Consider the following 23,388-nt stretch of genomic DNA (forward strand, 5'->3'; position numbering starts at 1 on the left):
GGTAAGGATGGAAATGAAGGCAAATGAGCTATCTTTATTCTTGCACCCTACCGTTCCCCCAGAGAGTCTCAGTGGTGGCACTGCCATGCTTCCAGCTGGTCAAGCCAGTTCAGAACATTCTGTCCATTTCCATTCTACCCCTAAATTACATGTCAAATATGTTCACTTCTCTCCTCTCCACTGGCGCCATTCTAGACTAAGCCTCATTTGTCTATTACCTGGAGCACTGCAAGTTTCCTAATCAGCAGCCCAGCTTTCCCTCCTACCCTCCCCTCAAGTCTCCTACCCAATGGCACTCCATCCCAGTAGCCAGAATTATATGACCAAAACATACCTCTTTCCTTAGTGGCCCCTTGGCTTCAAATTCTTCGTTGATTCCCCTTTGCATTTTAAATAAAACCCAAACTTCTTCCCTTTGCCCAAGGATACTTCTCTACCTCATCAACCTCAGCTCATGTCACTTGTCCCTGCTCACTGGGCTCCATCACCACAACCTTCCCAGAGTTCCATAATCCTCAGCCTGAAGCCTCTTCCTCACCACTTTAACTACCACCACTTCCCCACTCCTACCTCCCCTACTCTCATGGGTGATTTCCTTTTCTTCCTCCAGATCTCAGCTTAAATGGCACCATTTTACAGAGGCCTCCCTCTAACTACCCCTTGTACAAAGCACCAGCACACAGTTATTTTCCATTACATCACCTGTTTTCTTTCTTTTTGGACCTCTCCATAAATTGTAAATATTTATTAACTTGTTCAGTGTATCCTCCCTGGGAGATGGTAACCTCCCCTAGGGCAGGAACTCTGTTTCATTCAATGATGCATGCATAAAATCTTGCACAGGGCCTTACACTTAGCAACTATCCAATATAGAAATGATCACATGGCACCTGCTTTCCTGTTATCCTCTATGTCTTCTTCTTTCTCTAATACTAATACAGGAGTTATTAAGAAATTATTTTAGGCAGTTAGAAAGGGTAAAAGGCTGGGCGCGGTGGCTCACACTTGTAATCCCAGCACTTTGGGAGGCCGAGATGGCGGATCACCTGAGGTCAGGAGTTCAAGACCAGCCTGACCAACATGGTAAAACCTCCTCTCTACTAAAAATATAAAATTAGGCGTGGTGGTGCATGCCTGTAATCTCAGCTACTCAGGAGGCTGAGGCAGAAGAATCGCTTGAACCTGGGAGGCGGAGGTTGCAGTGAGCCAAGATTGTGCCGTGGCACTCCAGCCTGGGCGACAAGAGTGAAACTCTGTCTCAAAAAAAAAAAAAAAAAGAAATGGTAAAAGAGTCCTCGGTGGAATTTTCCTTTAATAAAAAGCAGCCCCAAACCATTTCTTTTCTAACAGAAAGCAGCCTGAAAAGTCAAGCTGCAAGCACAGATATGCAGGCTGGAAGCTTTCGTATGTAAATGTCAGCAGCTGTACCTGGAAGCCAGATACATTCAATGTGGCAATTCCCGCTCCCTTTTCCTTATCACCATGTATGTGTGTATCACAGCACTGGCCAGGTAAAGCCACGTGTGTAGGTGTCAGGGTGACAGCCAAGTAGAAGCCACATTTGCATAATAAAAGATTAGGGTGGGAGGGCCAGTCTTTTAGGTCTTTTTGCAGGCTATGTAAATGACACACCTGGTGAAACCAATCGCCTGGGCTCTATGTAAATCAATCACCGCCTCCTCAAGCCTCTGTACAAAATCAATCGTGTTCTGCCCCAAAACCTGGAAACCCTCTCTTGGGCCACCGGCTTTCTCATCATGAGGAAACTTTCTCTCTCTTCTTTTTTGTCTATTAAACTTTCCTCTCCTTAACCTACTCCACGTGTGTGTCCGTGTACTTAATCATCTCAGGGTGAGACAATGAACCACAGGTTTTCCACAGACAATGAAGTCGTTTCAATACCAGACCAGCCTTGATTCTTAGCCCATAGTAAGAATACAACAAATTCCTGTTTTTAAAATTATTGGCTGAAAATTGTTTGTAGAAGAGGGTAATTGGATTGAACTGTGAAGTATGGGCAGACGTTTCATAGAAGAGAGGAATGGAGAGGCACTCCGGGTGGGAAACAGCATGAACAAAGGCAAAGAGGAAAATGTTGGCATCTTCTGGAATCATGGAAAGAACATCCTAAGAGGTGAAGGTTCCTAGAAAATAACTGGCATCAGGGTTGTATGTAGAAACCATGATGAGAAAGACAAATTATTATAAAATATCAGGGAGAAACTGCTCTTTGCCATGCCTTTGTATTAACCGCCTTCAAACTTTGTGTCTTCTCCCCTTTTCCTCAGTTTCTCATGGGGGTGGACAGGATGTCAAGTGCTCCCTTGGCTATTTCCCCTGTGGGAACATCACAAAGTGCTTGCCTCAGCTCCTGCACTGTAACGGTGTGGACGACTGCGGGAATCAGGCCGATGAGGACAACTGTGGTGAGTGAAGCCCCTGCAGTCACGGTGAGAGAAAGGAGCAGAAAGGACTGAAGGTGAAGTCGCTGAGACTTCTCTCAACAAAAAGACAAAACTAAATTGAAATACAAAACATATGTTGCTTAAGGAAATCTTACACTTATTTCAGTAGCTTAAAATATCCACTCTTTTCTTTTCTTGTTTTTGTTTTTTTTTGAGACGGAGTCTCGCTCTGTTGCCAGTCTGGAGTGCAGTGGCGCGATCTCGGCTCACTGCAACCTCTGCCTCCTGGGTTCAAGTGATTCTCCTGCCTCAGCCTCCCGAGTAGCTGGGACTACAGGTGTCCACCATCACGCCCGGCTAATTTTTTGTATTTTTAGTAAAGACAGGGTTTCACCGTGTTAGCCAGGATGGTCTCAATCTCCTAACCTCGTGATCCACCCACCTCTTCCTCCCATAGTGCTGGGATTACAGGCATGAGCCACCGTGCCCGCCCTTAATATCCACTCGTTTCCATGTAATGGTATCACAGCCAATATTCCAGGCAAGTGGTGGTTGCTCACAGAGTAAGTTTTAACCAAGATTGTCCAACCCGCAGCCTGCAGGCTGCATGCGGCCTGGGATGGCTTTGAACGCAGCCCAACACAAATTCATAAGGTTTTTGAAAGCATTAGATTTTTTTGTGATTTTTTTTAAAGCTCATCAGCTATCATTAATGTAAGTGTATTTTATGTGTGGCCCAAGACAACTCTTCTTCCAATGTGGTCCAGGGAAGCCCAAAGACTGGACACCCCTGTTTTAACCCAACAAACCTGCCCAAGTAAGGTGTTAGAGGCAGAATGCGGTTGAAATTGAGAATACGGGCTCTGGAGCCAGACTGCCCAAGTTTGAACCTGGGTATAACGATAACTAATTATGTAAGCTTGAGAACATTTCCTAGCCTCTCTGTACCTCAAGTTTCCTCATTTTATAAAAGGGCATGGTAATTGTGCCTATACTCTAAGAATTCAGGAAGATTAAGGGTACAGAATTAGAAGAGTACTGGATATCTAGGAGGTGCTGTCCAAGTGTTGGATGCTGTTGCCCTTTCTTATCTTTTGGGATGAAAAGTGAGTCATTCTAAAAGAGACAAAACAAACAATATGTAAATACAACTTACTTCCTACTTAACCAACAACCATACCTCTGGATTTATAAAGCCAGTAAGTAGGGCTTCTGGCCAATTTGAATATGGGAAAATAGCTTTCAGTTAGAATTTTGTTCAAACTTCTGAAGCCTTAAAAATACAAAGTTAGAACCTGAATTGTTTGGATCTGAGTCACTGGGAAAATAAACTTCGGTTAATAATGTAAAGTAGTAAGATTTCTCACCTGTCAAGAAATAAGGTACTATTTTGGGAGGACTAAAAGATGCATAACAATGTTATTATGCAAAGTGTCACATAAATAATATATGCTAATGAGATCTTGCTGTGATCACTCCCCCAAGTATTTCAGGCTTTTTAAGAAACGACCTTGAAGGAATTAAGTTTCCGTTAACATAAAATAAGATGAACACCTGGCTTGAAAATCCTCCTACCTGAAAAAAATCAGCTAGGTCACACAAGCAGACCTTAACTGAGCTTATTTCTTGAATGTAACTGAAACTTAGGTTGTTTCTTGTAAATGCCTCTGATAATCACAAACAAAACTTAAATTGTCTTTCTAAAGTGGTATAAGGTAAATCACTTTTAACCAATCCGCTATCACCCGGAAACCCCGTTGTAATAACCAGTCATGGAAAAGGTTGAAGAACTTCCTCATTTTCACTTTATGAGCAATCCTATAATATATGCCTCTGAGCTTTCTTACTGCCTGGGCTGAAATCTCCCTGATATTGAGCTGTACTTTCTCTTACTGTATGATAATAAACTTTTAAATTTTTATAATTCGATCTGATTTTATTTTTGCCACTTCTTAGTTTGAAACACTATTTCTATGTGATGGCAGTAACTCAAGTATAACCACACTATCTAAACTAGTGAGCTTAAGCTGCAATTGTGTTTGATTTGGATGGCTATAAATACGTTTTCATTTATTTAAAAAAAACAACATCTTGTTAAAATAAATTAATATTACATAATTTTTTAATTAGATGAAACAGTGTTTTGCCCACTGCTAGTCAGTTCCCCGTCGACCTGCTGGCAGTTCAAATAGAGAGTTCTAGACAGAGCAACAGGAAAACTTCACTCCAATTAAAATGGCAGCTGGAAGCAGGAAAGGAACGTGGTGGGAGTAGCAAATTTACTAGCAAATGTAGCTTCTCAGTGGAAAAAAAGCTTGGGAACTCTAGCTTTAGTGCTAAGTTTAAAGAGGCCAAGTAGCAAAAGTAGCAATCCTTACAGTAATAATCCTTAAAATCATGCAAGTTTCTCAGGATTCACCAAAAAGCACGTTTAGACAGAGGCAATAGGGCATTGGGGTTTCAGAGAGAAGTTTAGAAATCAGAGTTAAACTCTAGCTATAAAGGGAGGCAAAAAATGGCTTGTTTTCTTTTCTATAAAACAGGAATAATAAGAGTATCCATGTTCATGGGTTGTTAACAGGATTCCATGAGATAATGTATCCGAGATGCTTAGCAGAGTACAGGTGCTATGGACTGAATGCTTGTGTCCCCCATAAAGTTTATATGTTGAAGCCCTATCCCCCAGTGTGATAGGATTTGGAGGTGGGATTTGGGGGATGTAATTAGGAATACGTGAGGTCATAAGAGTGGATTAGCATCCTTATGAGTCCTAAGGGAGCTTGCTTCATCTCTCCACCATGTAAGGAAACAGGAAGAAGACTGCTGTCTGTGAACCAGAAAGTGGGCCATCACTAGACATGACTCCACCAGCACCTTGATCTTGGACCTCCCAGTCTCCAGAACTATGAAAAATAAATGTTTATGTTTAAGCCACCCAATCTATGATACTTAGTTATAGTAACTTGACCTAAGACAATAGGACATGAAATTAGCACTCAATAAATGTTACCTAGTGTTATCAGTTAGCTGTAATTATATTACAAACATAGTGGCCTAAAACGTAACCATTTATTTAGCTTATGATTCTTGGGGTCAGCAATTTTGGATACTCCACTGAGATCAGCTAGGCAGTTCTGGTCTCAGCTGGATTTTCTCAAGCACCTGCAGTCATCTGTGGATCAGCTATGCCATGATGCCTGGGACCTTGTCTGTGTCCTTAATTCACCATTGCCAACGTTTGAAACCTCTCAAGTCCAGTTTTGGATATCTGGGAAAGATCATAATTCACTCTTATAAAGACATGTCTATGTAAAAAATAACTATTTCAATTTGTTACTGATCTTCTTATGCCAGAATCACATAACTTTCTTGAAATTCACCTAGACCACTGGATCTCCAAAAGTAGTCCTGAGACCAAATTCATCAACATTACCCAAGAAGTTGTTAGAAATACACATTTTGGCCAGGCCCAGTGACTCACACCTGTAATCCCAGCACTTTGAGAGGCCAAAGTGGGAGGATTGCTTGAGTCCAGGAGTTGGAGATCAGCCTAGGCAACATGGCAAAAACCTGTCTCAATATTTTTTAAAAAAGAAAAAATAATTATTTTAAAATATTTATATAAAAATTTAAAAAAAGAAATGCAAATTATCAGGCTCCATCCCAGACCTATTGAATCAAAAGCTCTGTTTTAATACGAGCCTCGTGTCATTCTAATACACACTAAGTTTTGAGAACCACGAACCTAAACCCAATGAGCAGAAAATCAGGAATGCATGCAAAATGGTAGCAACAGCAGAGATACATTAGAATCAAGTTTTCAATATGGTACACAAGCATTCTAACTTGCTCACAAACTCCATTATTATCTATTATCTACAATTTTTAGCTCCTCTAGGAAAACCGGTATGCTAGTAGTGGCAGTCATCTAGAAATAGAAAAAAAAAAATTAATTCCGTTCAAAACCTCAAAGATGCCCAGTTGGCAAGCTGCTGCTGTCCATGCAAAAATAGACTGGAACTTTCCAGGAAGGATGGCAGAATTTCATCACCATCTTTAGAGTCCAGGTGATGGAAAAATTATGAGATGCAGTTATTTCTGTTTGTCTCTAATTGCTTTAATTTCCCTTGCAAACTGAGTGGTTTTTTCCTTCATTTTATCGTATCTGGATCATTTATGCTCCCAAGGCTGTTCTTTTTTTCTTCTTCTTCTTCTTCTTCTTCTTCTTCTTCTTCTTCTTCTTCTTTCTTCTTTTTCTCTTTTGAGACAGAGTCTCATTCTGTCACCCAGGCTGGAGTGCAGTGGCATGATCTCAGCTCACTGCAACCTCTGCCTCCAGGATTCAAGTGATTCTCCTGCCTCAGCCTCCCAAGAGCTGGAGCTACAGGTGTGTGTTACCATGCTCAGCTAATTTTTTGCATTTTTAGTATTGATGGGGTTTCACCATGTTAGCCAGGATGGTCTCAATCTCCTGACCTCATGATCCACCAGCCTCGGCCTCCTAAAGTGCTGGGATTACAGGCGTGAGCCCACCGCACCTGATTGGCTGTTCATTTTTAAAACATCCATATGTAAATTCTGTTTAATACTAATTAAATTAAGTCAGAAAGTTGCTTCTTTTCAGAATATGTAAACCTTATGCATATTTTCCGTTATGTAAAATACAATATCTTAACATACAAATATAAGAAAACCCCATAATTAAAAATCACTTTTAGAGTAATAACTTACAACTTAATAGTATATTGTCAAATAAAATACCTTCTTTTAATAAAAGGGTTTTTTCTTAATCAGACCTTTTAAGGTATATCTTAAACTCCAAAAACCTCTCCCTTATTCTGTCAAGCTATTTAAACCTTGACACTAATAATAATTATTAAAATGGAAAAATAAGTCAAATGGAAATTGTAGAAATAAAATTTAGAGATATCGCTGAAAAAAATGAAACACCAAATGAATTAAACTGAGTCTCTATATTTGAACTAATACATGAACTAATTATATTTAGAAAGAACTGTCACTTTTGTGTTATCGCAGGCACTTTAAACAAGTACTCTTATTTAGTACATATTAAGGTCCCAGTTTTCTCAGAAAACCCACAAATAATTAATTTCCCTGTAATTAAACACTTTATTAAGTATAAAAAATAAAATATTTCAGCACAAAGAACATTGACATTAACTCAGTGAAGATTTTTTGTGAACACAATGCAAGCAAAATCAATAGATTTAAAATTTTTCAGTTGAATTCATATGAATCCTTTTTTCTAAAACATTTACACAATATGGAATTTACATGTATACAGACATACATATATCAAAAAAATATACACTATTTTTATAATAACTTTGATCCTTACTGGTGAACTTCAGTATAGAAATGTATAGATGTTTCCTGAGTTATGCAATTTTATATCATTCCCATATAATTCCATTTGTTTTTTTGCCATGTGTCACTAACCCATTCTTCATCTCTACTCAGAACTGTCACAGACACAATCAAACAGCATAAGGACCAAAAAAAATTTTTTAAGTCATCAGAGCAGTGTTTGATGTGACAATGACAAACCCAAAAGGAGGGACCTTTCAGTTTTTCAGCTAGAACTATGATACCTGAGAGAATACATCTGGGTAAATAACAAAGGAACCTGATAACAAAAAGTTGAGGATTCTTCTTTAGGAATCATCTGTGTTCATTTTCAAATGAGTGCAAGCTCAGTAGTAAAAATGTTAAAGGAGCATCAAATTCTCAGATGCTGTTAAATTAGTTCACTTCCTCTAGATTTGTATTTAAAAGAAGCTCTTTGCGTTTCTAGATTAGAATTTGCTCTAGCATTCCTTCTGTGTTATAAACAGAAGGCTGTGCTAAATAAGGGCTCCCCCTCATGGTTACACTAACCCAACCTTATCTGAGAGACAGGTTGAATTACTATACTGGGAAGACTGGCGTTCTGGTGCCTCTCTACTGTACTCTTGTTCTTTAGCACTTTAGCAGCCTTGTCTACAGGAAAAGGATAAAGGCCTTTGTCAGTCTGTTTACATATTACCAATTCTATAACCCATAGGGGAAATGGAAAACCTCTTCTAATACATTTTGGGTCGTGTAGTGTGTTAGTATCTGCCAAAAATTAACGTGCAAATAATGTGACCTTATTTGGAAATAGGGTCTTTGCAAATATAATGCAGGTAAAGAGTGACATCATACTAGATCAGGGTGGGCCCTAGATCCAATGACAGTGTCCTCGCAAGAGACAGGAAATGGCATACAGAGATGCTGGAGAGAAGAGGGCTGTGTGAAGACAGAGGCAGAGACTGGAGCGATGCTGCCACAAGCCAAGGAACACCAGGAGCCATCAGAAGCTGAAAGAGGCAAGGAAAGATTCTCCCCCTAAACCTTCTGAGAAGCTGTGGCCCCGCTGACACCTTGGTTGCAGACGTCTGGCCTCCAGAACTGTGAGAGAACAAACTTCTCTTGTTCTTGTTTTTTTGTTTTGAGACAGAGTCTCACTCTGTAGCCCAGGCTGGAGTGCAGTAGCACGATCTCGGCTCACTGCAACCTCTGCCTACCGGGTTCAAGCAATTCTCCTGCCTCAGCCTCCTGAGTACAGGAACTACAGGCGCATGCCACCGCCCCCAGCTAATTTTTGTATTTAATAGAGATGGGGTTTCACCGTGTTGGCGAGGATGGTCTCGATCTCTTGACCTCGTGATCCGCCCATCTCAGCCTCCCAAAGTGCTGGGATTACAGGCGTGAGCCACCGCAGCCCGCCCAACTTCTCTTGTTTTAAGTCACCAAGTTTGTGGGAATTTTTTACAGCAGCCCTGGGGAACAATGCATGTTAGGACAGTTTGTGGAGAAGGGCCATCATCTGTGGGCCTAAAGAGACATTATTAAGGTCGACATAAAGTTCTGGTCCAGATTAAAGCAAGCCTTAGAATTTAGTCTTAGTGGATTTTAGACAGAATTTCCAATGAGCTGTTCTTATGCATAATTGTATGTGGTATAAAACCTCCTAAAGACGATTTTGCTTCACTGTTCACTTGCAGTTCTGGGTTGTGCTAAACTTGAACCACATGGTTTTTACCGGGTGTTTTGTACTCTTTTATGTTATGGTGAGTCAGGTATGGCTACAAGAGACACCAGGGAGGCTCAGAAACACAAAAGTTTATTATTCCCACAGGTTCTAGAGACAGGAGGCAGGGCATACCATACAGGGCTAGATGGGAAAGACACCAGGATGGTCAGGAGGCAGAAGACAGGGGTGAGAGGGGAGGCATGAGGCCAGAGCCTTTATTGGGGTTTCTGAGGGAAACACAAGGCAGTGCAGGGTGAGCAGCTTAAGATGTGCTGGTTTGAATAATTTTGGAGGGCTCTAAACATTAGCAGTGGTCCTTACTTCCCAGCTACCTGGCCCTAGGATAATGAGGAGGAGGACTATTGCCTCCGGGGTGTGTGGGCTAATCAGAGGAGCTCTAGGTCCGGATTGGTTAGTTTGCATATCAAAGGCATGCTCTGAGCACCCTTTGCTCTCTAAGAACTGACAAGCCCTGGGAAAGACAATCTCTTACTAGCCTAGAAAGGTTTTTAAAAAGATGTTAAATATCATAGTATACAGAAAAAAATGTTTAAATGTACAATATACCAAGTCTTTCTTGAGTTCAACTTTGCCGGCACTTCCCTCCCTGCCTCCCACTTCGCAAATGTACACAGAAAGTTGCAGCAACAAACAACAGTAAGTAGAGAGTCACCTTTACCATGTAGCAAAAACTGCCCTCTGCCTGTGAATGCTTCTCTGGGAAGCTCCTTGAAAGTATGAACATTTTCCCACGTAAAGTTTTCTATTTCACCTCCTTCCCAGTGTGATCTTAAATGCTTTGCCTTCCCTCCCCACTGCGCCGAACTTTGTTGTCTGTTAGTAATAGTTTACTTTGCAATTTTGCCATTCACTGAATATTTTAGGTTTGAAAAGACATCTTATGTTCTAGGTTTGTCTATGCATGACTACTTTTTTTATTATTATTTTTGAGACTGAGTCTTGCTCTATCACCCAGACTGGAGTGCAATGGTGCGATCTCAGCTCACTGCAACCTCCGCCTCCCAGGTTCAAGCGATTCTCCTGCCTCAGTCTTCTGAGTAGCTGGTATTACAGGCACCTGCCACCACACCTGGCTAATTTTTAATAGAGACAGGGTTTCACCATGTGGTCCAGGCTGCTCTCGAACTCCTGACCTCAAGTGATCTACCCGCCTTGGCCTCCCTAAGTGCTGGTATTGCAGCCATGAGCCACCATACCCAGCCTGTGCATGACTATTTGTGACACTATATTCTAACCCTCCTAGGAATATTTGATTTTGTCTAATAAGAGTTGTAATAATAAAATTAATAGTCTTATTTTTTTAGTATTTATTATGTTTCAGACATAGTCCTAATCCTTTAAGCACATTCTCTCGTTCCTTCTCACTATAAATTAGATATGATAGACTATTTCCATTACACAGAGAAGGAAAATGGAAGTACAGAGAGGTTACATAACTCTTCTGACATCATGGTTTGCTCAGAATTCATACCAAATGCTTGGCTTGTTCTGTTTTGTTTTTTGATTGGGAGGAAAGAACATGCTTATGATGTTAATCATTGTGTAGTAGGGCCTTCAAACAAATCTCTTATTGATAAAATTTGAATTCTATGAAGTCTTCCCTTTAAGAATGTTGGTTTTAAAAAGGTAAATTATTTTTAACTTTCTTTTTAAAATATATAAGAGATTAGATGAACTTCCAAACCTAAAATTGCAAGTATAATAGTATGAATAACGAGTAGTATTTTTATAGCACTTTCCATTTTGAGTGCTTTATACATTTTACCTCATTTAATCCTCATGACAACCCAGGAGAAAGGGACTGTTTTTGTTCCCTTTAAAGATGGAGACATTGATGCACTGCATCAATTTCATCCACATCGTGGATGTCTGTTTTGCATTGTTATAAAGGAATAGTTGTGGCTGGGTAATTTATGAAGAAAAGAGGTTTATTTGGCTCATGGTTCTGCAGACTTTCCAAAAAGCAGGGTACCAGCATCTGCTCAGCTTCTGATGAGGGCTCAGGCTGCTTTCACTCATGGCAGAAGGCAGAGGGGAGCCAGTGTGTGCAAAGATTACATAGCGAGAGAGGAAGCAAGAGAGAGGAGGGGAGGTACCAGGCTCTTTTTAAGCTAGCTCTCTTTTGAGCCAATAGAGTGAAAGAGAAGTCATTCACCCTCAAGGGACAGCATTAATCTATTCATGAGTGACCCACATTCATGATCCAAACTAGGACCCACCTCCCAATACTCCTAATACTACCACATTGGGGATTACATTTCAACATGGGGTTGGGTGGGAACAAACAGCCAAACTATAGCAGTAGACATGACAATCAATTCAAGTTCTCAAGTGAGTGAGAAATGTAAATCTTCATTTTTCTATGGCCAAAGGTAATTTCTGCTACAAGGGTCCATTCTTCCAAGTGGTAGAAGTCTAAACCAAGGCAGTTAAAGGTCTGATTCATTTCCCTTCACCTGGCATTGCAGTTGAGCTCAGCAGTCTCTGTGGTGCCAGGACATTGTGTGGGGGGTCTGGTTGCCTGTTGTCAGCTGATGATGGCAGCATCCCCTCAGATGTGCATAAATCTATCTGGTCCTCTGCCATAAGTCACCACTCTGTCATCTCCTGCCTGTCTTAGGCTCTTTCACATCCAGTGCCTCTCCTGCCTACATCTGCAGCACTCTGGGGCTCACAGGAAACATTTAGTACACCTGAGCCAGGCTGAGCCCAGGAGAATTTTCATGCTCATATTTAGGTCCATCTGCCTAGGCCCTTATGGCCATTTCTCCTCTACTATTCCTGTGTCAAGCCAGAGTGTGCAATAATTCTGTGGGTCCTGCCATACATATGGCCTCTACTTAGCAAAGGACACCAGGCTACCGCTGCTCCCAGAGCCCAGAAACCAATGTGGGAAATGTGTGGTTTCCCCTAGATTCAGCCCAAGGAAGAGGGAAGGAAGAAAGACCCCTTCACTCTCTCTGGTGCAAGTCTCTTGTTAAGTCTAAGAAAAGCAAAGCTCAGCTCTTCTCTTTTTTGGTCTTCCATATCTATTGTCAGTAATCAAATTTAAGCATTTAAAAATCAAATACCAAGAAATTTGACTCCCTTATTATCTGTAAACTTCTGTCTCATCCCTTTCAGGCAATGAAAGTGGTTAATTCTCGCTGCCTAGGATAGGAAAAGGAGCAGAAAGTGCAAGGAATTTAAGAGAAGGAAAACTTTGTTAATGCCCCAAAGTATTTTTCCTGTCACTGGCTTGGCACTTACTAATCCATGAGAATTAGATAAGCAGTACTTATTTATGGGTGTGATGGTGATGATACATATTTTCAAATCAGATTACAAGAATGTTTGAAGTATGTCAAGCAGTTTTAAAATTTTCAATTGGTCCTGTGTTTAAAATTCTGGAACATTAATTATTTCATTATTTCCCAAGTACAACTTACTATACAGCTATCAGAATGATGGCAATGCCAGGTGGTTTGATGGAGACGTTAGCGGTTCTCATTTTAGAATATTCCACTAAAGTTGGTGGTTTGTCTTGTTTTCAAGTTAAAAACACAGAAGGATACACATCACATGCCTGTATCAAAATATCTTATATACCCCATAAACATATAGACTGACCATGTACCCATAAAAATTAAAAATGTAAATAAAACACAGGAGGAAAAGTGATGTGAGTCATAAATATGTGTATTAATGCACAATCATGCATTGTATTTTCAAAATTTTCTGGTTTTCTATTTATTATTCTCAAAATAACATTGCAAATACCTAAGTAGCTGAACCCTAGGCTTTTCTGAAAATACAGACCTAGCTTTAACCTCAAATTTGTTTATTTGTGTTTTATGATACTTAAACTATGTATGGCTTACCACCACAAAGATTTTCCTCTCAGAACACTTCCTTCTATATGGCACACAAAAGGTAATTTGTTAGTGGTCTCAATTTCCTTTAAAGGATGCCCAGGATAATGTCACATCCTTTGATTTCCATAAACAGTTGCCTCCAAAAGGTATTAAGACCCCAGAAAGAGGTATATGTATTCTGTCCCGCAAACTACTGTTGTCATTAAATTCAAAGAAACTCCACACAGTTTGATGAATTGCTCTGCCTGGCCAGCCTGCATTCCAACGTTTACTCTGGTGGCCTAGGGCACCTCTGCTCTTGTGGGTAATAACCTCATTTTACTTTATGAGCAAAAGATGTTCCACTGTGTTCGAAGAATGAGTACTGAAAGTTGAATAAATATGTGAGAATCAGAAATGCTCCACTTTAGGGCCAGACATGGTGGCTCATGCCTGTAATCCCAGCACTTTGGGAGGCTGAGGTGGGTGGATCACAAGGTCAGGAGTTCGAGACCAGCCTGGCCAACATGGTGAAACCCCGTCTCTACTAAAGATACAAAAAATTAGCTAGGCATGGTGGTGCGTCCCTGTAATCCCAGCTACTCAGGAGGCAGAGGCAGGAGAATTGCTTGAACCTGGGAGGTGGAGGTTGCAGTGAGCCAAGATCATGCCACTGCACTCCAGCCTGGGCAACAGGGTAAGACTCTGTCTCAAAAAAAAAAAAAAGAAAGGCTCCACTTTGCATAAATCCAAGCCTTATAAGTTAACCACTTATTTATTAATCAATAAGCATGTATACTTATTAAACTATCACATTTAGCCTTTCATTTTCATAAATGATCATACCATTTAACATGACATCATCACACACTCTGTTCTGGCCTCTTCTCTGACAGAGACATAAGTCCCGCAACCAAACATCAAGGGAGCCCAGGAGTGACCCTGCAAATCGACAGGAATGTTTCTGAGGACTACCTGCATCTGAGCCACCTGGGGGGCTGTGAAAGATGCTGAGTCCTAACCCCCCACCCCAGAAATGCTAATCTAATAAGTAGGAGTAAAGCCCAGGAATCTGCATTTTTTAACAAATACCACAGATGACTATCAAACCAGTTTAAGTTTTGAAGTAATTCATATGCCAATGGAGACAATTTTATTATCCAATTCATAACACCTAGAAAATGACTAGTCTAAATCATTAGTTTTTAACATTGGCAGACATCTAGTCACTTGGAAGGCTCGTTAAAACATAGATTGCTGGGCTCTCAGTTTGCAGAGTTTCTAATTCGGTGCATCTGAAGTAAGGCCCAAGAATTTGCTTTTCTTTCAAGTTCCCAGGTGATGCTGCTGCTGGTCCCAGATATACACTTTTGAAAACCACTGATCTAGACAGATAGTCTTCTTGTGCAAATGCAAAAGCAAACATTTTCAAAATGTACTAATAGGTGTCATATAGAAAGAGTTAAACAAAATTAAAGCTATTTCTTTATTGCCTGAGTTCTCGTTTCATCATACCAGCATGCATTATTAATTCCAAGTGGGGATAGAGGATGCAGCATTTCCCAAACATATGTTACCATAGAACTCTCTTCTCAAGGATACTCCTGAGAAACTATTTCAGAAAAGCCTGATAAAGCACTATGACAAGTTAATGCATCCAAGAAACTTGGAAGTTTCCTGTCCCCAATCAAATCTCATCCGTTGTCCTCATCCCCCAGTGCCAATGCCAGGGGAATCTAACAACATGGGGGGAGAGAGATGCCTTCTCCAGAATTCAAATTGGTATGCCTCACCCACTTTTCCATAAAACTAAATTATAACTAATACTTGGTACAAATGAAATCATGTTCATGCATTTTATGTACTTTAAACACTTTATGAGGACTAGTAAGAGCTAGATTTCAATGATATTAAAAGTACCTTATGACATTTTGAGCTGGATGATAAAAGAAAAAAAAAGATAAAAGTACCTTAGTAGTCACTGAGGTATACAAAAATACATAGATAAAAAAGATTTTCTACTATACTCTCATAAGGAGATAAAATATATACATCAATAAGCATAGCATGAAGCAGATTACAGTAAGTATAATAAGACCGTTATAAGCAAAATGCCCTTAAGTTGGGGACCACCCACATTAATCTTATTTGAGTGTCTTAAACTACTTGATGGTCGACATCTAGCAACTTTGCTTAAAAGCAATACACTCCGAGTCACAGGATTTTTCTGTGACTAAATTCTAGCTGTCCTCCAATGCAATGTGAGAAGGACCCTAGTTGACTATGGCAAATCCCATAATGCAGTTCTTCCAAAACTTGCTTTAAGACTAACCTAGGCCACTTATGAAAAATATAGATTTCCCAGACTCCATGCTGACCAAATAAATGAGAGTCTCCAGTGGAGAAGCCTGTAAATTTGTGTTTTTGATAAATGCCCCAGCTCTCAGTTTTTATTTTAGCATAAGAGAGACTGAGCTTTCTCTGAAGTGTCTTTAAGGACAGAAATCCAATCATTCATTCATTCAATCAACAAATATTTAGTAAGCTCATGCAGCATGCAAGATCAGATTTTTCTTAATCTATGTTTTTAGACTTTATTTACAGCATGACTATATCATTTTTAGCTGAAAAGCTCTTTTTTAGTAAAAATATTTGTTTTATTGGTGCCATTTTTACAACACTACCCATACATACTGGAAACCATATCCCCTAACACAATATTCTCTTCTGTGCGGTGCTTGTTCCACTACCCTAGACTGCCTTGAGATAAATCAGAGAATAAATTTCATCAGGATCATTACTGAAGTATGAAAAACCATTCTGATCACTGCCCTATACATCCTTAAAATATGAAGGACAAGGGATTTAAAATATAGAAACTTATACACCAAAAGCTGTTTTCTTTAAAATGCTAACTCCCCAACTTTGCAATTTTGGCAACATTTCCCATGTTCTATATTTCTGCTTTCTGCCTTCTGGTGGGAGGAAGTAATGGGTAGAAAGAGGAAAATACTTTGGAAAGGCAGAAAGCAAAGTAAAAGCTTATTACTAAAAGGCTTGTTTGTTTGATGATGTTGCTATTTAATAAACACAATGGTGAGGACAAAGGATTAGGAAATGGCACATAGCCCATGGTTTTAAGCATGGCATTATCTATTAATGGTAAAAAAAAAAAAAATTCAGCAAATTGAAATTGTCTATTTGTAAAAGCTCAGTTAAATACAGGATCTGCTAAAGAAGCAGAGTGAAAGAAAAATCAGCATCTATGGCAGTCACCCAGCCACCTCTCATGAATTTCCTAGCAGCAGTGAAACATTACCCACAAAACAGCCCCGTGTTCTGGGATGCTGTCACTTCACCTAATTTCCATCACTGATCCTGAGGTAGGTGGATGTGGCAGTAACAGGAACATGAATGTGGTGCACAGAGTGAAGCGAGGCCCTGGTAGGCTGCAAGGTCGAAGCCTTCAAACCTTCACAAGCCCACTTCTCACTCACCTTCTGCAGATATGCATGAAGACTGTTTATATGAATACTCAAAGCCTCAACATACTCTGACCTACCTACTTACATGCTTTATTTGTAACATCGATAAACATATAACCACTCATAACACTACTATGTTTTTGGTAAATTGTTTTTAGTAATACCTTGATTTGCAATACTTTCATTGATTTCATAAAGAAAAATAATGTGAATTTAAATTCCAGTTAATAACAACTTCTGGTTGTTATTTAAATAAACTTTTTTATAATTCACACAATTCTGATGTAAGAACCTCAATAACAGAAGTGAAACAGACAACAGAAAAATAAGCAGCAAATAGTAATAGCTAAATACTTACAGCTGATGTCCCACAAAAGGTGAAATTCTATAGATAGAATGTAAACATTACATAAATTCTTTGGCCTAGAAAAGAAATACAATAATAATTTATTATTTTAATTGTTTAGTTATTTTTAATAAATCTGTTTCTTAGTCAGGTCACCTAACCTTCTTCAGTATCAATTTTTCTATCTGCAGTATCAATTTTTCTATCTGGGTTTCTGCTTATATATATCTGTAAGTGGAGATGATGATAATGACCAAATAGAGTTATGAGGATAAAATGGAGTACCTAGCACAACATAATGGGTACTTGCTAAATATGACTTCTTTCAGGGCTAAATGCTAACATTCAGCCTCTCCGTTAAAAGGGGTGAATGAAAGTCTCTCAAAGAATTCTCCTTATCTAAAGATATGAAACAAGTTTACAAAAGTAAACTTGCCAAAAGGTCAAAAAACTCTACAAAACTAGGAAAGGAAGACAATTCAATGCCATAAATTTCCAAAATCTCAAAACCTGACAGCCAAGGAAATATATGGTGATTCCGGAGCCCAGTAGAACAGAACATTTTGTAAGGCTCCTGATCCCATCCCCAGAACCCACGTGACTCTTTTTTTTTAGGCAACCACAAAATTAAACTACACTAAATTTATGGGTTCAGAAAAAATGCACTGCTTTTTCACCCTCATGAGATTCCACTTGAGCTCCCCAAATTAACTAAATGTCTAATCATTGTTCCGCCATACTTTAATCCAATGATTCAGTCAGCCTCCCCACATCTGTCATTGTTAAATGGAAAAAACCGGAAACTACTCTAGGTATATTAGACAGAAATTAGGTAAGCAGAATCTTCTCAGAAGGGCTGGAAGAGTGGGTGTAAACAAAGTTGACATCCATGCTGTTGGATCCATCATGGCTGCGACTGACAACGGAGACAGCTGCTGCTCCCGCCCCCAACACAGCTGCCTCTCTCGACACCCACAAGGCTGGTAGTACCTGAAATCCCCTTCCACAATTGCTCCTATGTCTCTGTTTTAGACAGAGCAGCAAACAAATGACCTTACACCTCTCTTCTAACCAAGATACATGTGAGTGGATCCCAAATCCTGACTCTACAGGAGGTGTGAAATGTTGTCTGAAGTTTTTCAGTCTCTGCTGCACAGGAAAACACCAATGAAGTTGGGTCAATCTACAGCATATTCCACGACAGGTTCCTTGCAGTTGTACAATACAATGGCTGTTCCTCATGATCTGTTCCATTGGTGACTCAACATTTGTATGCATTTGCTCCTCAATTGCTTTTTGCCTAGGCCAGCATTGGGTTCAGATTTCAGTCAACAATCTAGCAAAACTACTGCTTGAGCTCACACATGGAATCCAGAAACTCCAGGAGGTCACTGTATTAGTCCGTTCTCATGCTGCTTTGAAGAAATACACGAGACTGAGTGATTTATAAAGAAAAGAGATTTAATTGACTCACAATTTCACATGGCTTGGGAGGACTCAGGAAACTTACAATCGTGACCAAAGGCACCTCTTCACAGAGCAGCAGGAGAGAGAATGAGTGCCAAACAAAGGGAGAAGCCCCTTATAAAACCATCAGATCTCATGAAAACTCACTCACTAGCAGGAGAACAGCATGGGGGAACACGCCCCCATGATTCAATTATCTCCACCTGGTCCCACCCTTAACAAGTGGGTATTATTACAGTTCAAGGTGAGATTTGAGTGGGGGGGACACAGCCAAACCATATCAGATACCCAGATCGATTAGCTTTGCCTAACCTAAAGCTATATTTCTACTTCCTGGTCTAATGCTTGCAGAAGCCATTCTCATGCAAATTCCTTGGGTTTCTGCTTATATAAAATAGCAAAATCTTTTGGTATGTCAGTCTTCTCTAAGTCCAATTTGTGTTCTGCAGCATGCTGGGCTCTGGCTCCAGTTATAATAGGTTGAGAAGCAAAGAAGCCTGGTAATGAAAGGGCCTGAGGAGAGTTGGCAACTTATTTACCTCAAGTAAAGTAACTCATGTGTCTTCAAACAAACTACAACTAACCTCATCAGACAGGAAAGGGGAGCTGCTTTTGCTTGCAAGGGAGGTTTTGTGGGAAGGGGATTTAGAGTGGTCATATTCAACTGAACACACACGAATGTCCCAGTGCAATTCACAAGGTCTGTCTTGCCAATCAGTGTTCTAATGTTCACTTAAAAGATATGACAGACGGAGCACAGTGGCCCACACCTATAATCTCAGCACTTTAGGAGGCCAAGGTGGGAGGATCACTTGAGGCCAGGAGTTTCAGACCAGCCTTAGCAACACAGAGAGACCCCCATCTCTACAAAAATAAAAAATTAGCTGGGCATAGTGGTATGCATCTATAGTCCCAGCTACTCAGGAGGCTGAGGTGGGAGGATCCCTTGAGCCCAGGAGTTTGGGGCTGCAGTGAGCTATGATCACACCACTGCACTCTAACCTAGGCAACAGAGTGAGACCCTGTCTCAAAAAAAATTTTTTTTTAATGATATGACAAAATATGAATTCAACTTACACTGTAACTTAACAACCCATAGGATCAGATTCTATATAATATAGGGATACATCAGTCCTAAGCTAAGGCCACAAGAAATAAAAGATTATCTGAGGGTAGTTCTATCACCCAGGCTGGAGTGCAGTGTGCAATCTCAGCTCACTGCAACCTCTGCCCCCCCAGTTCAAGCGATTCTCACGCCTCAGCCTCCCAAGTAGCTGGGACTACAGGCATGTATCACCATGGCTGGCTAATTTTTGTATTTCTAATGGGGGTTTCTCCACCTTGGCCAGACTGGTCTCAAAATCCTGACCTCAAGTGATCTGCCCGCTTCGGCCTCCCAAAGTGCGGGGATTCCAAGCATGAGCCACTGTGCCCAGCTGTTTCCTTTCTTTAATCTCTCCAGAGCTATTTCTTTAGCAATCCCACTTCACAACCCTTGAAATTTCTCATTCTCATTCTAATGATTTATCATAGCAAGAACTTTGCCAGAGTCTAGGCTTCTAACAGACACATCATTCCAGGAAGCCATAGCAATAATTTAAGTGACTTCTTTTTGTCACTGTGTACCATTAATTATGAGAGTCCCATGTTCTAATAATAACATGATTGCCGTTATCTGTAAGAAGAATCGGAATAGATAACCCATCCGATGTTTCCATCCTTGAGATGTCTGAGAGTCTGTTATCTGTAACCCCTTCTGGAAGGAGGAAACAGAAACCACTCTAGATATTTTTGGGAAAGAGAAGCTTAAGAAAAAAATATATTTTATACAGGAAAAATGTGTTCGTAGAATCATTTTAAAGGCTGCAGAAGGAGTCAGAGGTAGGGAATACACCACTGTATAGTTGCAAGCCCAAGATCAAGAAGCATTTGCTTCTGTCACAACTGCTACTGCTAATCATCTCTACATCCATGAAACTGGGACCCTGAGGCTGGCTGCAGTAACTGCCCTAACTGCCACTAGATATCCATGAGGCTGGTGTGTATAAACCTCAGGTCTCACAAGAGTGCATCCAATTGGTAGAAGCTTATCTATAACAAGAATCCTGGCTACTTAGGGTCTGGAAAACACGTATTTAAGTTACCAACTTCTGAAGAATACGAAAGCATTCTAAAGTGGGGGTAGAATAAAAGAGGAGCAAACATTCACAAAAGCCACCACAGTCTCAGGAAGTTTTAGTCTCTATTTGGCTATATATGCCGACTCTTTCAAATCTCCTTCTCCTACTCCTGTTTCTCTGCCTAACATATCAACTGATGCATGTGTTAAGAGTTGGGCAGGCACCTTGAACTTGTTCCTGGGTGTTCAGGGGCTGGTATTTGCTGGTTTCTGGGGCACTGTCTCTTGTCCACGAAGTTACTGATGGCCTTCTAGAGTCCCATACAGAAGTCTGCAGTGGCTCACGCCTAATAATCCCAGCACTTTTCGAGGCCAAAGCAGGTGGATCACCTCACCCGAGAAGTTCAAGACCAGCCTGGCAACATAGCAAAACCCCATCTCTACAAAAAAAAAAAAAAAATTAGTCGTGGTGGTGCACCCCTATAATGCCAGCTACTCAGGAGCCTGAGGGAGGAGGATCACTTGAGCCCAAGAGGGAGAGGTTGCAGTGAGCTGAGATTGCACCACTGCATTCCAGCCTCAGTGACAGAGCAAGACGCTGTCTCAAAAAACTTTTTTAATTTTAAAAATTTTAAAAGAAATCAATGCTAGACTTAATACTAACTTACAGAAATAGGACAAACTTTTATAACTTCACTCTCTGTTCATATGTTTGGGCATCCTTAGGGAGTCCTGGTAGCATTCAGGAAAAAATTTAGAAGGTCTAGAGAAGATCACATACAAAACCCTACCAAGAGAATGAAGGCTTGTACCATGTGCAGAGATCCCCAGAGAAACTGCTTCTTCATCCCTGTTCACTAGTCCACTCTATCACTTGCTTGACTGCACTGTCTCTTATGTTTCAAAGTAACTAAAAGATCATTAGGAATTTTGTGAGAAAAGCTGTCTTCCTTTTATCCCACAAATAAAATCTTCCATTTTTTTAAAAGTGACATAGGAGTTTAAAATAGAAATAAGAAAATATAGAAATATATATATAAGCACTCAGAGAATAATCACTTTAGATACCATGGTGCCTTTCAAAAAAGAAAAAGAGAAAAGAAATGAGATCATGCCAGTCATGTTTTCTTTCTTTCTTAAAAGTTAATTGGCCAGGCATGGTGGCTTACACCTGTAATCCCAGCACTCTGGGGGGCCGAGGCTGGTGGATCACCTGAGGTCAGGAGTTCCAGACCAGCCTGGCCAACATGGTGAAACCCCGTCTCTACTAGAAATACAAAAATTTGCTAGGCGTGGTGGCAGGTGCCTGGAATCCTAGCTACTCGGGAGGCTGAGGCAGGAGAATCACTTGAGCCTGGGACACAGAGGTTGCAGTGAGCCAAGATAGTGCCATTGCCCTCCAGCCTGGGCTACGGGAGCAAAACTCCATCTCAAAAATAAATAAATAAAATAACATAAAAAAAGTTAATCATCATGGCTGTCTAGCCATGTTTATACATCTCCAACATCAGTTTTAGAGATTGAAGATGATGTAGGGAAACATAATTATTGTAAAATACTAAGAACAGTGTGCCATATTTGGATATGTCTAAAATACTGCTTCTTAAAACGTCAAAATATTACTTACTTCAGGAACACCTATAGTGCTTGTTAAAAACAGAGAATAGTCAGGGCATGGTGGCGCACACCTGTAATCCCAACACTTTGGGGGGCCGAGGCGGGCAGATTTGAGGCCAGGAGTTAGAGACCAGCCTGGCCAACATAGTGAAACCCCATCTCTACTAAAAAAAAAAAAAATTAACCAGATGTGGTGTCAAGTTCCCGTAGTCCCAGCTACTCGGGAGGCTGAGGCAGGAGAATCACTTGAACAAGGGAGGTGGAGGTTGCAGTGAGCTGAGATCGTGCCACAGCACTCCACCTGGGCGACCAGGCGATACTCTGTCTCAAAAAAAAAAAAAAAAAAAAACTGGAGAATGGTTTTTTCATAATTTACTCCCCCAAAATGTTTTTAATCAAAATAATTAAATTAAATTTAAAATGGTGACTAGGGAGCCCATCTCAGACTATAAAATGAGAATCTCCAGGTGGGGGTCCATAAATTCACATTTATAGCAAGTTTCCAGATAATGTTTATCTCGCTACATTTGGAGAACCACTGGACTGTTTTAAAGAGAGGACCTATCTCCCCACAATATACCAGAATATTTCTGTTCCTTGAACTTTTTTGTTCTCTGATTTTTATTTTAGGAGACAACAATGGATGGTCTCTGCAATTTGACAAATATTTTGCCAGTTACTACAAAATGACTTCCCAATATCCTTTTGAGGCAGAAACACCTGAATGTTGTAAGTAATCGGAGCAGTTATTTTCTTTTCCATGAGTTTTCATAAGACACCATTTTTAAAAGTTTGATTCAACATTTAAAAAAAAGATTGCATCTCAATCTGGAAATCAGTTTTAATTAAAGAAACTTAAAAATTCGTAAGAGGTCAATTATAGTTTTCTAATTGCAAACTCTATTAAATATACAACTTTAACTAGGAAAATTTATTTCAAAAAAGACTCAGGGATCTTAAGTGTAGAAGTAATAAATGGTGTCAGATATTGTTATGAACAAAATCAATGTCAGTCAAGGA

General features: G+C 40.1%; 1 protein-coding gene across 12 annotated transcripts in view; it reads left to right on the forward strand.

The window, feature by feature from the left end:
* The window catches only part of RXFP1 (relaxin family peptide receptor 1), a 131,302-nt gene that overhangs the window by 48,266 nt on the left and 59,648 nt on the right, over positions 1-23,388 (forward strand). For 9 of the 12 annotated variants that reach the window (XM_001144181.8, XM_009448472.5, XM_063809968.1 and 6 more), the window contains exons 2-3: positions 2,289-2,426; positions 22,999-23,097. In XM_001144181.8, coding sequence (XP_001144181.4) covers positions 2,289-2,426; positions 22,999-23,097 — 237 coding nt within the window. Of the gene's footprint in view, positions 1-2,288; positions 2,451-22,998; positions 23,098-23,388 lie in introns of those variants that run through there. The other 3 variants (XM_063809973.1, XM_063809972.1, XM_063809971.1) reach the window with 1 other exon arrangement.

Source organism: Pan troglodytes, chromosome 3 (assembly GCF_028858775.2).
Source record: "Pan troglodytes isolate AG18354 chromosome 3, NHGRI_mPanTro3-v2.0_pri, whole genome shotgun sequence".
NCBI lineage: Eukaryota > Metazoa > Chordata > Mammalia > Primates > Hominidae > Pan > Pan troglodytes.